Source organism: Leucopleurus acutus (genome assembly GCF_964270905.1).
Source record: "Leucopleurus acutus genome assembly, chromosome: 16".
Lineage (NCBI taxonomy): Eukaryota > Metazoa > Chordata > Mammalia > Artiodactyla > Delphinidae > Leucopleurus > Leucopleurus acutus.
This window is the reverse complement of record NC_139158.1, coordinates 35,801,702-35,828,473: the sequence shown is the minus strand read 5'-3', so window position 1 is coordinate 35,828,473 and position 26,772 is coordinate 35,801,702. Positions and strand designations below refer to the sequence as shown.

General features: G+C 48.3%; 1 protein-coding gene across 2 annotated transcripts in view; it reads right to left on the bottom strand.

Moving 5' to 3' along the window:
• TRAP1 (TNF receptor associated protein 1) overlaps positions 1–26,772 on the bottom strand; it is a 45,310-nt gene that overhangs the window by 6,899 nt on the left and 11,639 nt on the right. For both annotated transcript variants that reach the window (XM_082857906.1, XM_082857905.1), the window contains exons 2-12: positions 16,563–16,727; positions 15,596–15,678; positions 14,276–14,416; positions 9,540–9,611; positions 9,136–9,296; positions 8,216–8,325; positions 7,582–7,655; positions 6,625–6,780; positions 5,351–5,471; positions 4,834–4,903; positions 1,431–1,578 (exon numbers count right to left, since the gene is read on the bottom strand). In XM_082857906.1, the coding sequence (XP_082714032.1) occupies positions 1,431–1,578; positions 4,834–4,903; positions 5,351–5,471; positions 6,625–6,780; positions 7,582–7,655; positions 8,216–8,325; positions 9,136–9,296; positions 9,540–9,611; positions 14,276–14,416; positions 15,596–15,678; positions 16,563–16,727 (1,301 nt within the window). The remainder of the gene's footprint in view (positions 1–1,430; positions 1,579–4,833; positions 4,904–5,350; positions 5,472–6,624; positions 6,781–7,581; positions 7,656–8,215; positions 8,326–9,135; positions 9,297–9,539; positions 9,612–14,275; positions 14,417–15,595; positions 15,679–16,562; positions 16,728–26,772) is intronic.

The window sequence follows — 26,772 nt, the reverse complement described above, 5'->3', positions numbered from 1 at the left end:
GGTGCCCAGAGGGGAGGTCCAGATGAGAGAGTGATGTGGTGGGGATGAAAAGGGGACGAACAGGCAAAACCAGGGATCTGGGAGCCCACCCGGCGAGCCAGGCTCTAGGTTCATAGGTTAAGCTCATGCTCTTGTGCATGTTACGGATCCTCATTAACTGAGTAAGGGGCTTCCCTGGTGATGCAGTGTTTAAGAATCCGCCTGCCAATGCAGGGGACACAAGTTCGAGCCCTGGTCCGGGAACATCCCACGTGCCGCGGAGCAACTAAGCCCGTGCACCACAACTACTGAGCCTACTTTCTACAGCCCGCGTGCCACAACTACTAAAGCCCGTGTGCCTAGAGCCTGTGACCTGCAACGAGGAGCCACCACAACGAGAAGCCGGTCCACCACAACGAAGAGTAGCTCCCGCTCACCACAACTAGAGAAAAGTCCGCGTGCAGCAACGAAGACCCAAATCAGCCAAAAAATAAATAACTTTATTTATTTATTTAAAAAAACCCTGAGTCAGTCAGTGTTTATAAAGCACTCAGAAAAGCCTCTGGCACCACCTGGGTCCCGCTACCTACAAACACAGAGAGGAATGAGTGGAGAGTCCGAGCAGGCAGCACTTGGAGCCACTGGAGTCCTTGTGCCAACAACCGGGGTTAGGAGGACCCAGGGTGATGAGGGCCTGGGGGGAGCAGGCTGGTAGCCGCAGTGCCCAGGCCCCATCCCACCCTCCCTCATGGCCTGCAGAACAAACCCTGGGACCCCAGGCGGTTGGTCACCCTCCTTCCCTGCTGCTGTTCTGGAGCAAAAGACGAAACACCGGCGCTAAGAGTGACAAAAGACATGTGTCTTTTGGGAGTGATGGAAATGTTCCAGAACCAGATGGTGGTGGACGTACAACCTGTGAAGGTACTAAATGAACTGTTCACTTTAAGAGAGTGAATTTTATTGTATGGGAACTGTATCACAACTTAAAAGTGGCCAATAAATGTTTATGGAACAATCTCATCATTTTTAAGTAATTGCGCAATTAACCCAGTGGCACAGTGTTGATGGATTTCTACCGATCACATGATGAACTGCCCTGACTACATATACCTCACCTGCCCTCCCCACCCCGTGAACCAGGCACCTCTCCTGTCCTGACTTCTGTGACCTCCCCAAGCCCCCCAGGCCCTTGGGGGAAGAGACACTAAATGCCCGCTCCCCTCAAATGAGGGCACTGGAGGAGCTGGACATGTGCAAGTGCACGCTGGGCCTGCTGGGACCACCTGCGGAGTCCAGAGGCCAAAGGCTGCACTTTCTGACCCCTGGGAGTGGTGACTGGGGTGCCTGGCTATGCCATCATCACGTCCTGGGAAGCTCAGGTTTCTGATCTCCAGCAGCTTCCTCCACAGCCCAAGGCAGCCCAGAGAAAGGCCCAGAAACCCAGACCCTACCTTGACCTCCTGCTCAGCCGTGGTCACGATGCCCTCCCTCATGAACAAGCCGTAATCTTCAAAAAACTTGGCATATTTCTCAGCATGTTTTTTACTCTGGTCAATGAAGAATTTTATTAGCCTCTGCTGTAGAACGCCCCGGAGTTTCCTATGAACAAAAAAGCATTTATCACGAAAGAGCAACTTTCACGAAATACAAACAGCCAGAAGGATATGAAAAAACGTTCAATCCCACTAATAATCAGAGAAGTGAAGACAACATACCAAAAAGTTACCCTTGGCCAACACCAGTTAAGGAGACATGCGCCCCCCAGAGTCAGGGATGCTAGCTGACACCCCCCCCCCCCCCCCGCAACCTTGTGGAGAGTGACAAAACTATGGTTCTGAGATTACACCTTCATGAGTCACCAAGATTTATGGACCAGGAATTTCACTGTAGCACATAAAACAGAAAACAATTATGGGACTTTGCTGGTGGTGCAGTGGTTAAGAATCCGCCTGCCAATGCAGAGGACACGGGTCCGAGCCCTGGTCCGGGAAGATCCCACGTGCCCTGGAGCAACTAAGCCTGTGTGCCACAATTACCGAGCCTGTGCTCTAGAGCCCGCAAGGCACAACTACTGAGCCCACATGCCACAACTACTGAAGCCCACGTGCCCAGAGCCTGGGCTCTGCAACGAGAGAAGCCACTGCAATAAGAAGCCCGCACACCGCAACTAAGAGCAGCCCCCACTCACCACAACTAGAGAAAGCCCGCGCACAGCCAAAAATAAATAAATAAGCTCTGAAGCAAGTTTAATTACAGAAAAGAAAAAAAGAAAACAATTATGAACAAGCTCAGTGTTCAACTGCAGAGAACAGGTTGAAATGAATGATGGAAAGCTACACGGCCATTAAAGATCAACATCCTCTAATGATATGATCCTTAAAAACATGAGAAAGTGCCTGGGTTGAAAGAAAAACTAGAAAAATCCCAATATGGATAAATTACAGGGTACATATAGTATATAAGTATGCAAAGACTATACATACTACTTGCTGTGCATTATATTTTTCATAATTAGGATCAATGCTGTATAAACTTGGGTTTATACTGGATATACTATATGTGCTCTACAGTTTTACAAAATTGGGATCTTGTGTATTAGGGTGTTTACCAGAGCACTACATAAAATCGTGAGCAACACTATTAGTGGTATTAGGGAGTATTTTTTTAAATTTCCTTAATATTCTGCCTTTCCTAAAGGTGAAATTACCATTTGTTTCCTTAATAATCCAGGGTAGGGGAACAATAATGTTTAACGTTCATTTAAGCTTATCCTCTTCCACTCCCATCCTGAATAACTCAGTCCTTCAGCCAAGGGGCAGCACCCGCATCTGTGGTGGGGCAGCCACAGCAGCCAGGATGAAACGAAGAGGGTGTCCATGCAGGGTGAGGGTTGGAGGAGCCTGGTGTGGAGTGTCAGAGCCCAAGGACCCCAGAAGAGGACATCCAGACTGGGACAGCGAGCAGCTGGCAGAATGGCTGACAGACACCCCCTTAGCCCACCGTGTGGCATCAGAGCCCAAGCAGGTGAAGGAGCAGGGAGCTGGTGGGGCAGGGGGGCAGCAGCGATGGCAGACTGGTAACATGAAGGGGACTGGTCAGAGGTAAACACATTAGGGATAATCAGAGGCAAATTCCTCACTGTCAAGGGAAGCAAAGACCAAGACCATGGCAGTGCTGGTTGGTATTGAGTGAACTCAATACAGAAGTGCACAATGGGAATAGGTCAAAGGGCAAAGAGTCAGCCTGAGTAGGTTCCTGCTAAATCAGGGACAGTTTGGGCATCAAACAATGACAGTAACAGATTATAGCCCTTGAATAAAACAGGAAATCAAGTCATGCAAATCAGTTATACAGATATTAAGAAAAGCACATGCATATTGTAAGAAATGAACACACAGCTGCCAAATACCACCCCATTACATAACATCATTACTAATTACAGAGGAAAAAAGAGTAACCACGTGAGCAGGCTGGCAGACACCCCCTTAATCAAGTGTCAACATGAACATCACCAGTAAGGGGACAACTCAAAGTCGTGCACCACCTGACAGGATGCATCACTTTGTGCTACTCCTGCACGTAAGCATGAGGGAGCATCACAATCCGTGCAGAGGGCCATTCTATATAATCACTGGCCTGAAATCTTCAGAAGCATCCAGGTCTTGAAAGTCGGGGAGACTGTGGAATTCGGCCAACCTCCAGGAGACTGGAGAAACATGACAACTAAAGGCTTGTGTGACTCTGGACTGGACCCTCCTGCTCTAGAGGATGTGACGGGCACAAGTGTGCAACGTGGATTGGTCTGAGGATGAGACGTGGCAGCTGCACCACGTCAACTCCAACTGACGGCTGTGCTGGCTAGGAGGAGACTGTCCTTGTTCTCTGGAAACACACCCTGAGATAACTGGGGACGATGGGCATAGAGTGGACAACTTACTCTCTCAGGATTCAGGGGAAAAATGTACTTTGCATCAAGTTTCTACTTTTTCTTTCAGTTTCTTTAAAAAATTTCATTTAAGTCTGACTCTGCTGGTCAAGATGAGTGCTCAGACTGACAACCTAGCCCTGGAAAACCACCAGCAGTGACCAAGTGGCCGGACACACCCCCGCCTGCAGCCTTGCATCCTGCCAGCGTCTGGGTCAGCCCAGTCCCAGCTGCTGGGGGCAGAGCACATGCCTGAGATCAGAAAACGTGGGTTCAAATACAGGTTCACTCACTGTCGGGTGAGACCTCCCTGTAACTCAGTTTCCACAACTATGATGTGGAGACCTAGTGGCTCCCACCTGCAAGGATGACAGAGGCTGCACAGGAAGGGCTTGGTACAGTCTGGGTGAGAATAAATGCTCAGTAAATAGCAGCTACTGCTATGATCAGGATGGGGGAGGAGAAATTCGGCCACCCCAGCTCACGAGGATTCCAAGAGCGATGTCTCCAAAAGAAAGTTCAGTGCCCAGCCCTTGTCTCCTTCACACCATTAGTGACCTTCCTGGACCGAGGTCAGACGTTCTCCTGGCTCTGGGGCCGTCCTTTGCCTCGTCCACCCAGAAACAGCCCTGCATGGAACTTCCCCTGCCACGGCTGCCCCAGGATTGAGTGACAGGGATTGGCCAAGGGAGGGAACATCTCCTGGAACTGGCAGCAATTCTCCTCAATGTCAGTCTCCAAACCCCTTACAAAAGCGTGAAGTAAAAGATGGGGCAAAGCACACGTGACCTGTTCATATTCTCCAGGCCCATAGCTCCCTTGGGCACCTTCAGCTCCACCCTCTGCTCTCAGCAGCTTCAAGCCCGCCTGGGCCTTCCGTGGCAAAGGCGAACCCGGTGAGGTGCCCACTGCGTCCTGCGGCTGCTCACCTGATCAGCGCGCTCTCCTGGAGGAGCTCCCGGCTGAGGTTCAGGGGGATGTCCTCGCTGTCCACCACACCTGTGAGACACAGGCCGAGTGTGGGTAAGAAGGGAGGACACTCGGGGGCTTCTCCTCCCAAGTCCCTTGTCTTCCTAGAATTCAGGCAGAGCCCAGGTCACAACCATGGGGTCGGAAGGAAAGCAAGCAAGGCCGGTGAGCCTTTGCCGGGACAGTTTCTACGATTTCAGCATCAGTTGGACCCTCTTTCAAAACTACCACCTGGGTTTTCTGTTCAAAATCATAACATATCATGGATAAATCAACCAAGACTAGTGTTTGAAGACAGGAAGCTCCCTGGGAGGCGCCACGCTGTGAGGACTCGGCTCACCAGCCAGCAGCTGTGGTGACTCGCCCTGACCCCGCACTCATCAAAGATGAGCCCTTTCTGATGGTGTTGGCATCTGGAGCAGGCAGCTGCTCCTGGGCCTCAGCCCACACGGCTGGGCACAGACACTGGCACCGAACCTCGAATGAAGCGCAGCCACGTGGGCAGGATGTTGGTGGCCTTGGTCTGGATGAGGACCTTGCGGCTGTACAGCGAGACACTGGAGCCCAGCTCCCGGCTCATGTCAAACATGGTTGGTTTCTGGAGGCAAGGAAAGGGCAGTGTCAGGTGGCAAAAGCAGAAATCCGTGGCAGCCCTGCCAGGAGGCAGAGCCTGCATGGTCACGGGGAACCCCTTCCTAAGGCTACCTGGGCTGGGAGATTTGAGGCAGATGTGCGGTGTCCTGCCTGTGTCTGTCTGTTCAAAAGCCCAGAGGGGCCCGGGGAGGCCCCTCCCACCATGGCTCCAGGTGGGGTGGGAGGGTCCTCTCTGGGCAGCCGCCCTCCCCATAAAAACAATGACTTACATGTCCCTGCAAACAGAGCCAAGCCTGCTAGGGATCAGGGGTCAGCAAACTAGAGTGCACAGGCCAAATCACCTGTTTGTATAGCTTAGAATGGCTTTTCCATTTTTAAATGGTTGAGGAAAAAGGCAAAAAAGGACATTTCATGATATGTGAAAAATACATGAAATCCGAATTCCCGTGTCTACAGTTTTTGGAACCCAGCCACACACGCCCATCTCAGCGTGGCCCGTGAGCCTCCGCCACAGGGGCAGAGTCCTTGGTGGTACGAGGCTGCAAAGCCCAAAGTGGCCGCTGTCTGCCAACCCTGCTCTAAACCAGCGCCTCCCACGCTGCCGTTTGCACACACATCATGTTGGGATCTTGTTAAGGTGGGAACTGACTTGGGGGGTCCTGGGCCCAAGGCTCTGCACTCCCAATGGGCCCAGGGGAGGCTGGGGCTGCTGCTCTGCAGAGCACACTCAGCGGAAGGGTAGAAGAGCTCTTTCCAAGATGGGTAACAGGCGCGGGGCTCTAGTCAGTTAAAGCCAGGAAAGCTGGGTTCAACCCAAGCAGGTTTCCCGGCTGCAGGATTTGGTGGGGCCTTCACGGTGCTGCCCGAAGCCATGCGGAAGTAGGGAGAGCGCACTGCATGGAGACAGGACGCCCGCACCCATCCACAAAGCCCAGGCCTGCCAGGCCAAACATCTCTCTGCTTAGCACCCCTCACTTCAACTTCTGTTCACCCGTCCAGACGTATAGGATTTTCTTTCATCCTGATGCTGCTAAGGCAATTTTTGTGATGTCTGTGCTGAGCTGTCACCGTTCAGGGGAAGTGCTGCTGGTGTGTAAACCCAGGGAGCAGTGGACAAACCCCTGGCAGCTCGCATGGCAGGCCTGTGCCCGGCTCACCGTTTCTGGCACGTAGAAGAGGCTGCGGATGTTGAGAGGTGCGTCCGTCTTGTAGTGCAGGGTGTAGCGGGGCTTGTCATGGGCCTGAGCGATGTAGCGGTAGAATTCCTCATGCTGACCCTCGCCCACATCCTTGGGGTCCATCATCCAGATGGCCTGGAAATGGAATGAATAGGGACGTTATGTTTCAGACGCAACCTCCCAACAACGTGCGGACCTGACCTGGTGGAGCTCGCGGGGCCCGGGTGCTGGCAAAGGAGTCCTCAGCTCCTGAGGGTCGGCCTCCCGGGCCCTCTGTCTCCAGCCCCACCCTCTCCAGTGCTGGACAGAGAGACACACAAAAGGCTCTGGGAACAAGTGCCCTGTCCCCAGCACAGTGTCAGGAAGAGCAAAGCAGGAGGCAAGGTCTGGACGAGCCTGCACGACGTCACGACACTAGCCACCAACAGGTGAGCAGCTCGAGTAACACGGTTGAGCCACGCGCTGGACAGTTACTGAGCCGTGAAAAGCAACAGAGCACTGATACACCCTACAACCAGCACAAGCCCTGAAAACACAGTAAGAAGCTGGACACAAAAGGCCACACAGTAGTCGACTCCATTTTTATGAAACGCCCAGAATAAGCCAATCCAGAAAGTGGACTGGATGCCAGGGGCCAGGGGCGGGGAGTGAGAGTGACTGTTGATGGACGTGGGGTCTCTTTCTGGGGGTGAAATGTTCTGGAACCGACCATGGTGACGGCAGCATGACTGAATACACTCAGGAGCATGAAGTGTGTGCTGTGAAGGGTGACCCCCTGGTGCACATGGACCTGCCTGCACCCACAGATCTCGCCTCCCCCAGAACACCCAGTCCTGGGGCTCTGACGCAACGCCCAGTCCCACCTCTGACCCGCCAGCCTGACGTGGAGTGGCTTATCTCCACAGCCACCTGAGCCTGCAGGTAGCCAGGCCTCACCTGCAGGGTATTAAGGCGCCTTCCATTCATGTACAAGGGGAAGCTGACAAATTTGCTGTACTTTGTCACCACATCTGGAAGAGACAGAAAAAAGCAATGAACATGGGAAGCTTCTGTAGATGAAAGCTCTGGAAGGTGCTGCAGGGGTCACACAGCACTGGGAGGCCTCGTCCCTGCCCTCCCCGCACACAGGGAGCAGAACTCACTCCCAAACCGGATCTCGAGGCCCAGGCCACCATGATACATGATGCCTTCTTGGCGGCATAAGCAGGGTTTCACGGGCTAACGTGACCCCTTGAAGAGCACTGGGCACCTTCAGTAGCATCCAGTGAGACCTGGACAGAGAGGAGCGCCTCGCAGCTGCACCCGCTCTGGTTGTCTGGGAGCCTGGACTCAGGCTGGGTGGGCAGGCTGGTGACATCTTACAGCACAGGCAGAACGAGCACAGGACCCTGCGCTACCAGCAAGCACACAGACAGTGCTGCTCGAAAGGAGGAAGCCAAACCTGACCCTGCCCCAACCCACGGCCAGCCCTGCGCCTGCGACCCCCGCCCCAAAATGTCCTAAAACGCAGTGGCAGGAGGTACTGCACTGACCCGCATGCACGTCCCCAGAGGCCCAGGCTCCTGCTCACCTCGAACCCGAGCCTCGCTGGTGAACTCTCTGCTGTCTGCCCTGAGGTGGATGACGATTTTGGTCCCGGTTCTAACTCCTGAGGCTTCGGCGATTTCAAACACCCCAGAGCTAAGACACGCGGGAGAAGGAAGGCGAGTTCTGCCTGTCAGTGCTGAGAAGTCCCACGTGGCAGGCAGGACTTGCATAGAAAGGAAGCTGGAGTGTGCCCCAGGCCATCACACCTCCGCCAGGGACAGTGGCCGCTGGGGCGCAGGGCTCCCCGCTCCTGAACACAACCTCTCAGTCTCACATTCCCCTGAAGTGGCCAGGTGAGCACCAGACTCCGGGAAGAGACCCCCGTCCTGTGCTAACTCCAAGCGCTCCGGACCCCTGGCCAGGTGCCTCCTCCCAAGAGCAGAAGTACACGAGGGGCACCTTGTCGATCCCTCGGCCCTGGTGACTGTGGGCCCCACTTTCACTTTTCCTGCGGGAAAGCAGGATTCAGAAATGAAGTTTGGGGGCTTGTGAGATAAACACTTAACCTTGGCTATGGTGGGTGCCATCCTCCACGAACAGCTGAGATGTTCCTGGACTTCGCAGGCCCAGCACACGGTGGAGACGGCGGGAGGTGGGGCAGCCAGGGAGCCAAACCCTGACCCCCATGAGGAGTCAGGGACGCGCCCTCAGAACAAAGGCACCAGCCCCGGAGCACAGAGCGGGGACCCACCCAGCAAAAAAGAGTAACGGCTCCCTGAGTGTGGGGCTCAGGCCTCCCATGAAAAGCCCAGGATGGCGCACTGGCGCTTTCCAAGGAGCCTGGCTTCCCAGACCAGGCTGCGAGCTCCAGCTGAGTCCCACTCTGCGTGGCAGGCGACACTTGCCTCGATGGCCCCAGGGCCTGGGGACACTCCGTGCGTGACGTGGGACCTGCTCACTTACCCGTCTGAAAGCCACTGGTACCCAGGGCTGCCTGCGTCCACCGAACGAGAATAGACCTCGACTCTGTCAGCCACCATGAAGGCCGAGTAGAAACCCACTCCAAACTGGCCGATGATCTTGCTGCTGGCCTCCGCCTGGCTCTGGAGCGCATCCAGAAAGGCCTGTGGGGTGAGACTGGTCAGAGGGAGGCGGCCCTGCCCCGGAGACCTGCCGACACAGTGAAATCCTGTGATAAAGGGTCCCCAATGCCAACAAGCTCGTGCCTGAGGACATTCCTCTGAAGCTGGTGTCCAGAGCGTCTGGGACCTACCCTCTCTGGTCAGAACTGCCCTTTGAGGGGAGACCCTCAAACCTGAGAGGGGGAACAGCTGCAGCACCTGATGAAAGGGCAGCGGGGGGCTTACCTTCGACCCCGACCTGGCAATGGTTCCCAGGTTGGACACCAGCTCCTCCTGTGTCATCCCGATGCCAGTGTCCTGAGGAGAGAGACAAGCTAAGCACCCAAGCGAATGCACCAGGGAGCCAGGATGGACGTGTGGGGACACCCAGCAGGAGCACATCAGTTACACTTGCCAGGCAGGCCCAGCAAAGTAAGAACACTGTCACCAGAAAAGGCGAATTCCAGCCACGTCAGCCAGGCCTCACTGGAGAAAACCTCACTAGAGGATAGACACATAGATTAAAGGGACAAAACAGAGTCCAGGAAGAGCTGCACAGACAGTGTCACGTTATTTTTGACAAAGGTTCCAAGACAAATCACTGGGGAAAGGAAAAACAAATGGTGCAGAAACAATGGGACAGCCACAGGCGAAAAACAACTCTTAGCCTTCCCTTACATAAAAACAAAATGATCACAGATCTAAGTGTAAGAGCCAAGGCTGTAAAACTAGTAGAAGAAAAGATAGGAGAAAATCTTTATCACTTTGGAATAGGCAGACTTTTTCGATAGGTCACTAAAAGCATAAAGCATAAAAGGAAAAAGTGATAAACTGGATTTCATTAAAAACTTCTGCTTTTCAAAAGCCACTACTAAGAAAATAAAAAGGCAAGCCACAGACTAGGGGAAAATATTTGCAAAAGTATATCTGATACAGGACTCGTATCTACAATATACAAAGAACTCTTACAACGCAATAAAAAGACAAACAACCTGATTAAAAATGAGCAAAAATCTGAAAGACATTTCACAAGGAAGATATACGAATGGCAAACACATGAAAAGACACTCAACACCACTAATCATTAGGGAAATGAAAATTAAAACCACAATGAAATACACTGCTCACTCACCAGAATGGCTAAAATTAAAAAGACTGACAGTGACAAGTGCTGACAAGGATGTGCAGCCACTGGCATCCCAAATGCTGCCAGGAGTTACGTAGAATGGGACACCTGCTGTGGGAACATTTGGCAGTTTCTCATAAAGTTAAACACTTTGCTTACAACCCAGCAATCCTATTCCTAGGTATTTACCCAAGAGAAATGAAAATATATGCCCACTCGAAGACTTAAATGTTCACAGTGGCTTTATTCCTAACATCCCCAAGTGCTCACCAACTTGTGAATGGATACATAAAACTGTGATGCCTCCACACAGCAGAGCACTTCTCAGTGACAGAAAGGAACAAACTACTGATACATGCAACAGCGTAGAAAAATCTCAAAAGCACTGTGACAAGTGAAAGTCGTCAGACTCAAAAGACTACCTTCTGTGTAATTCTGTTTATATGAAATTTCAGAAAACAGAAAACCATAGTGCCAGAAAGCAGATCAGTGCCTGACAAGGGCTGGGAAAGGCAGGGAATACTGGGGTGATGACATCAGTGGTGTGGGTGGTCCCATGACTGTGTATGTTGGTCCAAACACACTGTACACTTGAACTTGGGGAACTTGATTATATGTAAAAATCATATCTCAATAAAGCTTCTCAAAACAACAGCAGCAGCAAGCAAGGCACACACATGCACAGAGCAGAGCAAAGGAGTGAACAAGAGAGCACCAGACACCAGCAGCAATTCTGAGAAGCAAAACCAGGCCTGCTGGGAAGAGGCAGAGTCCATGGAGGCAGGCCCTCCACTCCGTAGGATATGCGCCCCACAACCACCACCCCCCCGCCGCCCCATAATCCCAGCCAGCAGGTCCTAGAGCAGCTGTCTCAGGAACGTGGTGGCCCTCAGGCCCACTGCCTGATGAACCCCACTTCTGCCTTTCTAACTCTGACTTTAAACTGCTCAAAGGTTACAACAGCCGCCAAAACTATTGCTGCGTCTAAAGTAAGACTGTTAATCCAAATACCGGGCTGTGATTAAAATATAGTACCACAGAATATTCAATAACATGGGGAAATATGCATCACAAGAGTATAAGTATGGTTAAAAGTGTGGGGCTGGGCTTCCCTGGTGGCGCAGTGGTTGAGAGTCCGCCTGCCGATGCAGGGGACATGGGTTCGTGCCCCGGTCCGGGAAGATCCCACGTGCCGCGGAGCGGCTGGGTCCGTGAGCCATGGCCGCTGAGCCTGTGTGTCCGGAGCCTGTGCTCCGCAACGGGAGAGGCCACAACAGTGAGAGGCCCACGTACCGCAAAAAAAAAAAAAAAAAAAAAAAAAAATAGAAAAGTGTGGGGCTAAAAAAAAAAACAACAAAACAAAACAAAAAAAAAAGTGTGGGGCTTCCCTGGTGGCGCAGTGGTTGAGAATCCACCTACTAATGCAGGGGACACGGGTTCAAGCCCTGGTCTGGGAAGATCCCACATGCCGCAGAGCAACTAAGCCCATGTGCCACAGCTACTGAGCCTGCGCTCTAGAGCCCACAAGGCACAACTACTGAGCCCACATGCCACAACTACTGAGCCTGCGCGCTGCAACTACTGAAGCCTGTGTGCCTAGAGCCCGTGCTCCGCAATGAGAGAAGCCACCACAATGAGAAGCCCGCGCATCACATCGAAGAGTAGCCCCTACTCGCCTCAACTAGAGAAAGCCTGTGTGCAGTGACGAAGATCCAACACAGCCAAAAATAAATAAATTTAAAAAAAAATATGAAGAGTTACAGCTGACTCTTGAATAACACGGATCGGAACTATGCGGGTCCACCTATTCACAGATTTTTTTCCAATAGCAAGTACTACCTACAGTACCACACAACCCGCAGTTGGTTGAATCCGTGGATGTGGAACAGTGGGTACAGAGGAACTGCGTAGGGAGACCTGCAAATGTGGAGGAACTGGGTATACAGAGGACAGACTAGAAGTTATATGTGGATTTCTGACTGTGGGGAGGGTCTGTCCCCGCCTCCCCAGTGTTATTCAGGGTCACCTGTATATTAAAATATATCATTTAAAAATCTGTTTAGGGAATTCCCTGGCAGTCCAGTGGTTAGGACTCCGTGCTCTCACTGCCAAGGGCGTGGATTCAATCCCTGGTCAGGGAACTAAGATCCCACAAGCCTCGTGGCGTGGCCAAAAAAATTTTTAAAAATCTGTTTAGGGCTTCCCTGGTGGCACAGTGGTTGAGAGTCCGCCTGCTGATGCAAGGGATATGGGTTCATGCCCCGGTCCGGGAAGATCCCACATGCCGCGGAGCGGCTAGGCCCGTGAGCCGTGGCCGCTGAGCCTGCGCGTCTGGAGCCTGTGCTCCGCAACAGGAGAGGCCACAACAGGGAGAGGCTGCGTACCATAAAAAAAAAAAAGAAAAAAAAAAACCTGTTTAGATATGTAGACAAATGCATAGATCAAAACCCTAAATAGACACATACTAAAATGTCAACAGTATTTATCTTTGAATGATGGGGTGATTTTAAGTTTTCTCCTCTTCGAAAAGGGAACCCCTCTTACACTGTTGGTGGGAATGTAAACTGGTGCAGCCACAGTATGGAGGTCCCTCAGAAAACTATAGAGTTGCCATGCGATCCATCAAACCCACTCCTGGGCACATACCCAGACAAAACTATAATTCGAAAAGATACATGTGCCCCTATATTCACAGCAGCACTATTTACAATAGCCAAGACATGGAGACAACCTAAATGTCCATTGACAGATGAATGGATAAAGATGTGGTGTGTGTGTGTGTGTGTATATATATATATATATATATATATATATATATATATATATATGAAAAATACATATATTATGTGTATATATATATTATATATATTATATATATTATATATATTATATATATAACTATGTAATAATTATATATATTATATTACGAGTAATATAATATATAGTAATATATTATATTACGCGGCCATAAAAAAATAATGAAATAAAGAAATCGGTAGCAACATGGATGGACCTAGAGATTATCATACTAAGTGAAGTTAAATCAGAAAGAGAAAGACAAATACTATATGATATCACTTACTTGTGGAATGTAAAATACAACACAAATGAACCTATCTACAAAACAGAATCACGGACACAGGGAACAGACCTGTGGTTGCGGGGCAGATTGTGGGGAGGAATGGATAGGAGTTTGGGATTAGCAGATGAAAACTATTATACATAGGATGGATAAACAACAAGGTCCTGCTGTAGAGCACAGGAACGACATTTAATATCCTGTGATAAACCAGAATGGAAAAAAATATGGAAAAGAATATATATGTGTAACAGTCACTTCATTGCACAGCAGAAATTAACACAACATTGTAAATCAACTATACTTCAATAAAATTTAACAATAAATAAATAAAACGTCTCCTCTTCTGCTTATCTGTATTTTCTAAATTTTCTATGTTGAATGAGTGGGGTTTTTGGGGTTTTTTTTTGCAGTATGCGGGCCTCTCACTGCCGTGGCCTCTCCCGTTGCGGAGCACAGGTTCCGGACGCGCAGGCTCAGTGGCCATGGCTCACGGGCCTAGCTGCTCCGCGGCATATGGGATCTTCCCAGACTGGGGCACAAACCCGTGTCCCCTGCATCGGCAGGTGGACTCTCAACCACTGCGCCACCAGGGAAGCCCTGAATGAGTGTTTTTATAGTAAATTAACAGTAACGGTGGTCAGCAGGTTACTAGGAGCCTACAGCCATGACGAAAAGGCAGCCTGTCCCCCATCCCAGCGGGTGGAGAGGCACTGGCGGTCACCAGCATGGGAGGCAAGGTGGCGTGCCCCGCGTCGAGACACTTGGATGAAGTACCTGGATCGTGATGGTGCCTTTCTCGGCATCAGTCTGCAAGTGAATCTCCATTTCCGGCAGCGTCTGGCCTTCAGACAACAGCTTATGACGCAGCTTTTCCAAGGCGTCGCTAGCATTGGAGATCAGCTCCCGTATGAACACCTACGGAAATGGAAAGAAGATGCCAACGCTGCAGGACCTATTTGGTTAGCAGCATCTGCAGCAACTGGTACAGGCTGGGGGAGAAATGCCACAGAACTGTTTAACCAGAAAGACGTCCTGCTTTCCTCAAAGGCAGTTTCTCCAGGGCAGCTCACAGAATGATTGAAGTTAGATCACATTGCCGTGACCCAACTTTACATCGACTCTGACTCTACTGCTCCTTCCTCAACATCAAACCTGGAGTTAGGTGTCAATCTGTTAAGTTAATTCCAAACAGGACCCTGTGAGACAACTTCTTTCTCAACTCTTGCCCAGGGATGTCAAAATATCCTCAAAACATATTTTTTCTACTCCACAGAGGACTCATTGACTTCATTTAATCTAATCACAAACCAGACCTACCATGTTCAGGAGAAAAAAGGGCCACAGACCCAACTACCAACCCGTGTTTGTAAAGCCCTTTACCAGCGACAGACCTTCCACTTACAGTCATGGGGAGAGGGAAGGTGGTGTGACCTGACCCCAAGAGAACAGAAGCTGGATGTCACGGGGACACTTGAATATAGAATTTAACAGGACAAGACCTGGAAATATTCCCTGGAAAGTCCTTTCATTTTGGAAAGTTGTGCTTTACCCTTCTCAAATTCTTTGCATTTTAGCAAAAATGAGCATGGAAACGATGGTTCACCATGGCCTGTCACCCTTGAGCTTCATCATTTTGAGCTTCATCTCCTCAAAAAGGTCCTTGGCAGCTCCTCCCTGCTCTACTCCACCCTGGGCCGGGGTCTTCCTCCTTCAGCCCCAACACCCCCACAGACCACAGGTGGCGATGCCAGGTGATGAGGGGCGTGAACCCAGGGCCTCAGCACACATCAACAACACCACAGAGATGGACCTCAGCAGGACGCCATGGCAACACCTGAGGGACTTCTAAATTATCAGCAAAATTCATTAATTCCCAGGTTCAATCTGGCTCAAAGAATCACCTGCATATAGTTATCCATGAAACCCAACAGATTTTGGTAAAAATACTCTCACTGGTAGCCAAGATCAGGACCTGTCCAAATTTAATGCATTTTCACAGCTAATGTACTAGCTGGCACCTCCCCAGAATAGCATAGAAACAGTCTCGCCAAAAGAAACCTTGCGAGTGCCGGGAGTGATTAGCGGGTACTGCACCTCTTTTTCTGAGTACAAGGAACGGGCAACGATGTCCAGAAGCTTCTTTGTCTCAGCCTGGAACTCATGTTTGGAAACAGAACCTAGTAATGAATTGCAGACACAACCAATAAAGTTTAATGTCTTTTTTCGTGGAAGAAAATGCTATGTAAAACATTCAAAAAAATCTTTAAGGTAAGGAGTTTTAAACATGTTTCAAAACAGCGAACGAAAAAGAAAGAAAGAAACCAAGTGTCTGGGCCTCAGGCAGGAGGTCTTGGGAGTGGAACAAACCAGTGGTTCCCTCTCCCCGTAGAAAGGGGCGTAGGGGCACAAGCCCTCACCTGCCTCCCTCCCCGCAGCCCGCAGGCCTCAGGTCGGGCTGTCGAGGGGCTGTCGAGGCTGGCACTTTACCCAGTCCTGAGGCGAGCTGGCTCTAACAACCAGACCCTGGATTCTATTCTGAATACAGTTGTTTCCGAATTGATCATTTAGAGAGCAAAGTAACAAGAAAACCTCACTTCTCCTCTTAACCCAAACATCAAATATTCTGTTGTTGTCTCATTTGAAAGCCAGAAATGGACCCACTGCAGGACTGGCTCTGGAGATTGCCTTCCACACTTGCCAGGAATGAAGGACAAGCCGGACTGCAGTCCTTCACCGGCGGGGCCAACACTGAGTTTGCATCCTGCTTCCATGATTATTAGCAGATGTGCCGTGAATCACCACTTTAAGGGGGCCCCGTGCGAACTCACGGGTGACCACCAGAGGGGGCAAGATACGCCAGGATGGAAGTCAGAAGTTCCTGAGAAGCCGGAAACGCAGGAGGCATTGTTTTGGGGAACCCTCCCTCCAACCAAGACCTTCCTTCGTCTGAAGCGAGTGGGTGGCTCTATCAATCATTGCTTCTGCCTCAAAATCTTCCCCTCATGAGCCAGCAACGAGCCAACAAAGACTTCCTGGACCCAAACGCAGCTACATACAGTACCCTGCACGGTCTCCGAGCTGCTGATGATGGAGTGCAGGGGCTCCTCCTTCCGGTCCTCAGCAGCCTGGGAGCTGAACAGCCGTCCAACGTGGGAGCTTGAAGCCAGGTTTTGCCTGGGACTCCAGGACTGGGCTGGGGGCCTCCAAGGACACAGAACTGGTTTTCCTGAAAAGACAAATGTGAGAAAGAATGAGAGTTAATAAGACTTCAGAAACAGAAAATCCTAATTTGTTCACGTCTGGCAGATGCTAACGTGGAATTCTTTAAGGCAGGCTTTTGCTCGAAAGACCCAGTGTCACCCAGGAGAAATCAGAAGTGACAAATGCTGTGCAGCTAGCTGGTATTTTGGCAGGTAGTTCTGGTAACATATCCTCACACGTGGCAAATACCAAGAACACATGAGAACTTGGGGCAGAACCGCAGGAACGGGCAGGGGCCTTTTGACACCACTTCCCACTTACGTCCCCCAGTGAGATCGTGCACAAACCCACCAAACCCACACACGCCTCAGTGCTCACAGCCCCTCCAGGAGCCGGAAATAATGACAGGCTGGCCAGTCTTCTTACGGTGTAACTAACATGGAAAAAGGGAGAAAAAATACCCCTAAGAGGGAGCCAAATTTTAAAATGTTGATGTTCTCAAACAGTCTCATCATCTTCTAAAGAATCTTTGCTGATTCTTTTCCTTTCCCTTTTTGTCCAAAACTGTCAAAGAGTTTTTAAAATTAGTGTATTTAAAAACTGCAAACCAGGGGATGATCTCCTCCTCTACTTCGCAATCAGGAAGGGGATTCACAATGTCTCTTGAGTTGCTTTTCTGTAACTTCCTGCTCAGCACAGCGGACCAAGAAACCACTGCAAGGGAAGAAGGAAAACCCTTCCATTTGACACTGCTGTCCCCAGCCTGGTATGGTTGACAGATGCTACGGAAATACATGCAAAGGGTTGTCCCTGGTGGCGCAGTGGTTAAGACTCGGCGCTCCCAATGCAGGGGGCCCAGGGTTTGATCCCTGCTCAGGGAACTAGATCCCACATGCATGCTGCAACTAAGAGTTCACATGCTACAACTAAGAGTTGACATGCTACAACTAAGGAGGCCACCTGCCACAACTAAAACCCGGCACAACCAAATAAATTTAAATAAATATTAAAAAAAAAAGAAACACGTGCAGATACCTCCACTCTAACCGGCAGGATGGAGCCAGTCCTCACCAGCAGCCCCTGAAGACACTCGCTGGGGACTGGCATTGTTCAGTAGGCACTTAAGGCCCGACCTTTTCAAGGATACAGGTCAGACATACAAGACACTCCATGTGAAAGTCTAGGCCATAACAAACTGCAGCTGCCTGTTATGTAACTACATACATGTGACAGTCAGAAAGGAATGATTTAGAATGTCCAGAAATAACTTGTAGGTTTAAAAATCAACATATTGACTTCCACATTCCTACAAGGCATAAAAATCTGCATTTTCTTTAAGCTTACTCTTGGATTTATAAATAACACGATGTTAGCCTTTACCTCTACGCAGAATACCTTTAAAACTACCCCATTTCAGAAAATATTCAATTTCCAATCTAAATATTGATATTTAATTCTCTGGCCTAACTGTATTGTTCACCTTATCCATACAGCTTAAAAAAAAACCAAAAACAAAAAACCCACAACTGGAGTATTTCTTCTGGAATTAAATGGTATTTGGTTAGAGGGTTTAACAAACAGTCTGCACCAGGCCAGGTGGGGGTGCTGGGGTCCCTGTGATCCCAGCTGGTGCCCTGATGCAGGGCGAATGATGCCAGTGGACTATGGGCAACCACACGCTGCCTCCCCTCCCAGGGACAGCGCTCCTGGCCACATTTGGAGACATAAACAGGTTCCCCACAAAAGCTGGGAACCCTCTGCTTTAAAGTACAGTAGAACTTCAGGATGAAATCAGTGAGACTACGATAAAGGAGAGATGTTTGAGGGATGCAAGACCCGGGTTGGGCCTCAGGATGGATTCTGGATTCTAGTTCTCCATTGAGCACTACTCTGGACGTGGAAATGTTTGGGCCACCAGAAGTCGGAGTGATGGGGGAGGTCCCCCAGAAGAAGAGGGGCAGAAAGCTCGGTAAGCACAGATTGGTGGTGTTCCTGACCATGCCTCCACATAAGCCCAAAGATGCTGAAAGCATTTTAGAAATTCTTACATCTAATACTCCTCTTACCACATTTCGTCGGCAACCACTCCCTATCATGTGGCCTCAGGAAAGGACACAGTGGGGAGGAGAGGATCATACTGAGTCTTCTTCCAACAGTGATATGCACGAAGCACTTATCCTTGTCCCCCCAGACCTCCCCCAGCTCTCCCGGTCCAAGGCCTTTGAGCAGGTTTTCCTGCCTACAGCACTGTTCCCTGCAACCCATCCCTTAAATTTCAACATGTTATTCTTCTGACACCAATTCCATCTTGTTATTTCTGATTTCTGAGGACTTATTCCTGAACGCAACCTCATCAATTCCAAATGCTTCAGGCTGGTCTTCCAGGCCCTCCACTAAGCAACACCCCAAACCTCCGGAACTCACCTCCTTCCTCCCCAGTCCAGCAGGCCTGCTGACACCCCATGCCCTGGAAGAAGGACTCCTGACCCACTCCACTTGCATACATTTGTTGAACTGACCCCTATCCCCACTTCCTGTCCTGCCCTTCTGCTCATGGTCCTTTCCTCGCCATCTGCCTTTCAGTCCCATCAGGAAAGAACAGGTTGCATTTCCTCATGGTTAGCTGTAAACCATCCCTACCCCAAAGGAAACCAGAAATCACACAAAATAGAACAATTCAGAGGCTAAGGGCTCCTCTCATTTTCAGACTCCTTGAACTAACTGTTCTAAACCTGCTCTCATATGAGGGGAAGGGGCTACTGGATTATGGCTGGCACACTTTTATTTCCAGTCTTCTGTGTATAAATATTTTAATCAACAACACATCTTAGGGACTTCGCTGGCAGTCCAGCAGTTAAGACTCCGCACTCCCAGGGGCTTCTCTGGTGGCGCAGTGGTTGAGAGTCTGCCTGCCGATGCAGGGGACGCGGGTTCGTGCCCAGGTCCACATGCCGCGGAGCAGCTGGGCCCATGAGCCATGGTCGCTGAGCCTGTGCTCCGCAACAGGAGAGGCCGCAATAGGAGAGGCCACAACAGTGAGAGGCCCGCGTACCGCAAAAAAAAAAAAAAAAAAAAAAAAAAAGACTCCGCACTCCCAATGCAGGGGGCCTGGGTTCGATCCCTGGTCAGGGCACTATATCCGTCATACTGCAACTAAAAAAGAACCTGCATGCCACAACTAAGATCCAGCACGGCCAAATAAATAAATAAATAATTTTTTTTTTTTTAAAAGAAACACATCTTAGAGATCACTCTGTTTTAGTACATATAAAGCTGCTTATTCTTCTTAGTGAGCAAATAATATTCCACTTTAATGGATAAGTATTTAACTAGCGCTCAACTGATGGATGTTTAAACTGTTTCCAGTCTTGTGCTGTTAAAAATAATGCTCCAAAGTGATAAAGAGTTATCTACTGATTGCATGCTTACCCTTCATGGAAGAAAGGAGATACAGGAAAATATCCATGTTTCCACTCTTTTGTGCAAAAGAAACAGGAAGGATAAATGAGAAACTAATGAGATTGTGTATTCGTTTGCTAAGGCTGCCGTAACAAAGTACCACAGACAAGGTGGTTTACAACACAGAAACTTAATCTCTCACGGTTCTGGAGGCCAGAAGTGGAAAACCGAGGTGTTGGCAGGGCTGATTCCTTCTGAAGGCTCTGAGGGACAGTCTGTCCACGCCTCTCTCCTGGCTTTTGGTATTGCCAGCAGCCCTGGGCTTGGGGCTGCCTCACTCCACTCTCTGCCTCTGTCATCACATGGTCCTCTCTTCCCCATGTGTGTCTCCTCTGTGTCCAAATTTCGCTCTTCTTAAGGTCAGTTATACCGGATTTGGGGCTCACTCTAATCAAATATGACCTCATCTTATTACACCTGCAAAGACCCTACTTCCAAATAAGGTCACATTCACAGGTAAGGGCTTGAACGTATCTTTTGGGGGCACACAATTTAAGCCATAAGAAACTGGTTACAAGGGCTGTTAATTTCCTGGGACTGCTGTGGCAAAGCACCACAGGCTGGGCAGCTTAAACAACAGAAACTTATCATCTCACAGTTGTGAAGGCTAGAAGTATAAAATCAAAGTGTTGGCAGGGCTGGTTCCTTCTGAGGCTGTGAAGGAGAATCTGTTCTATTACTCTCTCCCAGCTTTGGGAGCCCCAGGCATTCTTTGGCTTAGAGATGACCACCTTCTCCCTGTGTCTTCACATCGTCTCCCCTCTGCTCGTGTCTGCCTCTGCATCCAGATTTCCCCTTTTTATAAGGACACAGTCATATCGGATTAGGGCCCACCCTAACGACCTCATCTTAACCTGATCTTCTGCAAAGACCCTATTTCCAAATAAGATCGCATTCACAGGTCCTGAGGGTTAGAATTTCAGCATCTTTTGGGGGACACACGATTCGACCCATAACAGATGTGTGGGAACAGAATGGAGAAAGAAGGTTGGGAATGGCGTAGCAGAGCTGAGGGGAACGTGCATTTCTGAGTATCCCTTTTCCCTCTGACTCTTAGAACCATGGTAATGTTTCACATACCCAAAAAGTAAATAGTTAAGAGCAACCAGGGTGTGTGGAGAACAAAAAACTAAATACAAACAGTAACAAATGTGCACAACTATACTATGAATAACATAACTGCCCTGAAAGAACCTAAGTGACTTTAGAAAACAGCATTTGGGGAAAAAGAAAAAAACCAGTACTTTGCACAGGTGACCCTTGAACAACGGGGGTGTTGGGGCACAGAACCCTCCACCCCACCCCCCGTGAAGTTGAAAATCCAAGTATAACTCTGTAGTTGGCCCTCCAACACAAGCATATCCACATCCGTGGATTCCAACCAACTGCAAATTGTGTAGTACTGCAGTACCTACTTAGTGAAAAAAATCCGCAAATAAGCGGACCCTCACAGTTCAGAGGTCAACTGTTCAAGGGTCAACTGTATATTGTAAAGCTGGGCTCAAAAAGGACAGCATACTATTACTGTAGCAGAAGCGGTAGCAATTCTCAAACTGCTCTGTGTATATACTAAGCTCAAGCAAGTGAGTACATTGTGACTCAAGTCAGGAGAAAGGAGTCAGGAAAGGGCAGGGGAAGGCTAGGGTGAACCCTGCTGTGCTGCAAATGGAGGCATCAGTGTCAGTGTAGAAATAAACACCAAGTTGCATACATGTGGGTGACAGTGCACACACACGCATACTTCCTGGCTGTGTCTGGGGACACCCAAGCAGCAGTGAGCACACCTGGCACCAGGGAGAGCACCCGTCTCGGACCTGCCACCCCAAAGTCCCACATCCCAGGAAATGCCTTCATCCTGGGCAAATTGGGGTGTGCGGTCACCCTCCCTGGCACCCAGATCTTTGGTTTGTAAATACCACTCTCCAATAAAAGGAATCGAGACCACTGGAGAACACACCAGATGAGCCCAGAATACCTGTGGTGCTAGAAAGTGAAGGACTCACAGATGACGGGACGTGCTGAGAGGGCACAGGCTCTGAGCGGAAGGCGCTCCCGGTGGCAAAATCTAGGACAACCTGAGCAACAACATAATGACAGTGGGGGACTGTCAGCTGGTGAACAAAATAAATATAAGTCCACACCTACATAAATAATAAATAAATGGAGGAGAAAGGACCTCTTCCTTATAGTAGAATTACAATTAGTAAATGTATAAGGAATGATGGAAATAGACAATCACCATCAGACAAGCACAGTAACAGCTGTGACAGGTACAGATTGTTGATTTGATGTTCACCAGAAACAGAACATCTTCAGAATCTCAAAGAATCCCCCCTCTTGGTTTCAAAGAGAGAAACAGTACTTTACGGTGAAATAAGTGGCAGATAACCTTTAACTAAGTGACTGCAGTCACCATCATCAGGAATGAGATGTGTCCACATCCTGCAACTCCTGGTGGGGTGAGAGGGCACAGCCTGTTTTCTGTTGTGTTCTCACCAAAACCACATCTCGATCTAATCATAAGAAAACACCAGACGAACCCAAATATATATACACAAAAGTGTCAAGGTGCTGAAAGACGAACACAAACTGAAGAGACACAAGTACAGGATGGAGGATCCTGGTCCAGCAAAGGACATGGATGGGAAACCCAGCTAAAGTCAGGTAAGACCGGCATATTACTGAGTAGTACTGTGTCACTGTTATTTCAGTTTTCAATAATTATACCATGGCCACGAAAGATGGTAATATTAGGGGAAATTAAGGAAAGGGGAAGGGAAGACTGAGTACTATTTTTATAACATCTCTGTAAAGTAAAAAATATTTCAAAATAAAAAACAGGACTCTAAGGAATATTCCTATACATGTGTCATTTCATTTATGCACAAGTATACATTTGAGTACACATCGAGAAGTGGAATCATCAGGTCCAAGGTTATGTCCAATTTAAACTGTGGTCAATGCTGCCAACTCACCCTCCAGAAACTTATCAGTTTACATTCCCACCAGCAATATTATGAGAGTGTGTATCACCCCACCCTCTTGCTAAGATGGTAATGTTATAAAACTTTTGGATCTTAGCTTATCAGTTAGGTAAAAATTTTACTGTAGTTTTCATTTATATTTCTCTTATTATAAGCAAGATGGAGCATCTATCCACATTTTAAAATATTTTCTATTTCCTTTTATGTTAATGGACTGTTGATATCCTCTGATCATTTTCTACAGAATTTTTTCTTATTGATTTGTAAGAACTCTTTATATATTAAGGAAATTAGTCTTCTGTTTGTAAAGGACTTCCTTGCTCCAAGATTAAACACAATTTTCCCATGTCTTATTTTTCCTATTCCTTTTGCTTTTTTCGCCACTTAATACTCACAATACTTTTGAAAGGATTTAATATGTTGTTTATGATGGGAATAATATAAGTCCTCAGAGTTAGGAAAAGGGAAAAAAATAAGCAATCCATATTTTCAACCACAATTTTAAGACTTTCCATTATATTCCAAGATTATATTAATCAACAGCTATCAAGAACAGATTTGATTTCAGGTTAACTGAACTTTCTACAGTGATTTTAAGAATAAACCAGGGCTTCCCTGGTGGCACAGTGGTTGAGAGTCTGCCTGCCGATGCAGGGGACACGGGTTCGTGCCCCGGTCCAGGAAGATCCCACATGCCGCGGAGTGGCTGGGCCCGTGAGCCATGGCCGCTGAGCCTGCGCGTCCGGAGCCTGTGCTCCACAATGGGAGAGGCCACAACAGTGAGAGGCCCGTGTACCGAAAAAAAAAAGAAAAAAAAAAGAATAAGCCAATAGTGCAGTAAGTCTGCCTGAACCAGATACAAACACACTATCTGCACAGTATCGGTCCTCATGTTCCCCCTACACCCTAAAGGAAAAACCACAAACCTCAGTGTCAAGCTACAATGTCTTAGTATTAATCTGTTTGGTGGTTTGGGGTCACAAAATGGGAAGCACCGATAGTTTGAATCTGACAACACACACACCTGCCAGTGCTCATGCTGCTTCCTCTACCTCCAACTTCTTTCCATTTGAACTGCTTCAGGATCCAGCATAAGGCCCGCTCTCCCACCAGGCCTTCCCACCCCCCACCACAGTACACAATAATCTCTCCCTACTATGAATTCAGAGCACTTGTTTTCCATGCTACTAAATTAAAACTGCTATTACAAGCCAGCTTGTGGCATTTCTTCTACTATTAACTTTTTCTTAATATATAACATCTCACCAAAGTAGGGCAGGAACAAGCTTATATTTCTTAGCATCAAATTCTCTGAAAGCAAGAACAAACATATTTCTCTGTATGCCAAAGCATCTGATGCAGAAGCAGCCTTTTTTTTTTTTTACAATCATGAAACTTTTTATCAGCATAAACATCACTATACTCAATCAGAACCCCATTCAATCAGCCAACAGATGGCAGTAGTGATCCACAAGGCCATTTTAACTAGTAAGCATAAATTAAAAATGCAACTGCCAACAGGGGCCTGCTAAGGCAGGCACATGAGTCAAAACACAATGGGTATGTTCTTTCTTTTTTTTTTTTTTTGCGGTATGCGGGCCTCTCACTGTTTGTGGCCTCTCCCGTTGCGGAGCACAGGCTCCGGACGCGCAGGCTCAGTGGCCATGGCTCACGGGCCCAGCCGCTCCGCGGCATGTGGGATCCTCCCGGACCTGGGTACGAACCCGCGTCCCCTGCATCGGCAGGCAGACTCTCAACCACTGCGCCACCAGGGAAGCCCGGTATGTTCTTTTGCTTTGTTTTCTTAAGGGAAAAAAAAAATCTTTCTTATATATCAGCCATAGTTCTTACTATGGTTTTGCTTCATAATGGCATCCTAAGTTATGTACCTTAAATACAGACACATTATTTTAAGCTATGAGAAATATGCTGATTGTTTCTCTGGAATTACATATTCCAAATGGACAATCTCCCATTTTCTCAAGTGTGATATGGATAACAGCAATTTCACTTTTCGTCTTTATTACACAAAGTGCCACTTCCTGTATGGCTGAGGTGTATCCTACCAACCAAACCTGACAACAACCATGAACACAGGAACAACAACAAAAAGACTACCTGAAGGCTCTGGAGAACCAACAAAAGCAGGCAGATTCTGGAGAGAAGATATTTGGAAGAAGGGAACAGCACAGAATGAGGGTGGGTTCAATGAGGGGTGGCTAAAACTCTAAGAGAAAACACACACAATGTGTACTTTTCTGGCCTGAAGAACCAGAGGAGAGATTTGGAAAACCACAGAATATGAAAAGTGAAGGGAGGAAATCCCAGAAAGGCGAGTCAGAGATAGGGAGCCCCCAATTTGGGGAATAAATTCTTCTAAGTCTCTGGCTGACCTCCTGAACCATGCATATGTGGGGCAAACTGCAAGCAGCCCAGTTAAGGAAAAAAGTCAAGCTGCTGCCTAAGAGAAAGTGTTTGCAGCGACGGGCCAACCAGGTCAATACCCACCTTTAAAACAACAACTACTCGTCAGAGGAATATAACAAGAGTCCAGAGATTCCACAAGGCAACATCCACAATGTCCAGGATGCAATAAAATGTTACTCAATATACAGAGAATTGGGAAAATGCAACCCCTGCTAAAGAGAAGTGTCAGTCAATGGAGACTGGTGCCAAGAAGATCCAGATGTTGGTATCAGAAGACAAGGGCTTTAAAACAGCCATTAAAACAATACTATATGACATAAAGTAAAATATGCTCAAAATAAAAGATGAGAAATCTCAGAGACAAACTATAATAGAAGAACCAAGTGGAAATCCTACATACAGAAAATACCATGTCTGTACTGGGCATATACCCTCAGAAAACCATAATTCAAAAAGAGTCATGTACCACAATGTTCATTGCAGCTCTATTTACAATAGCCAGGACATGGAAGCAACCTAAGTGTCCACTGACAGATGAATGGATAAAGAAGATGTGGCACATATATACAATGGAATATTACTCAGCCATAAAAAGAAACGAAACTGAGTTATTTGTAGTGAGGTGGATGGACCTAGAGACTGTCATACAGAGTGAAGTAAGTCAGAAAGAGAAAAACAAATATTGTATGCTAACTCATATATATGGAATCTTAAAAAAAAACAGAAAAAATAATGGTTCCAAAGAACCTATGGGCAGGACAGGAATAAAGACACAGACTTAGAGAATGGACTTGAGGAAACAGGGAGGGGGAAGGGTAAGCTGGGACGAGTGAGAAAGTGGCATGGACATTATACACTACCAGATATAAAATACGTAGCTAGCAGGAAGCAGCCGCATAGCACAGGGAGAACAGCTAGGTGCTTTGTGTCCACCTAGAGGGGTGGGATAGGGAGAGTAGGAGGAAGATGCAAGAGGGAGGAGATATTGGGGTATATGTACACATATAGCTGATTCACTTTGTTATACAGCAGAAACTAACACACCACTGTAAAGCAATTATACTCCAATAAAGAAGTTAAAAAAAAAAAAACCATGTCTGAAACTTACAAATTAACTAGAAGGCTTAAAAACCAAATGGAGACAACAGAGGAGTCTATGGACTTCAAAATAAATTGGCAGAAATTATTCAATGTGAAACA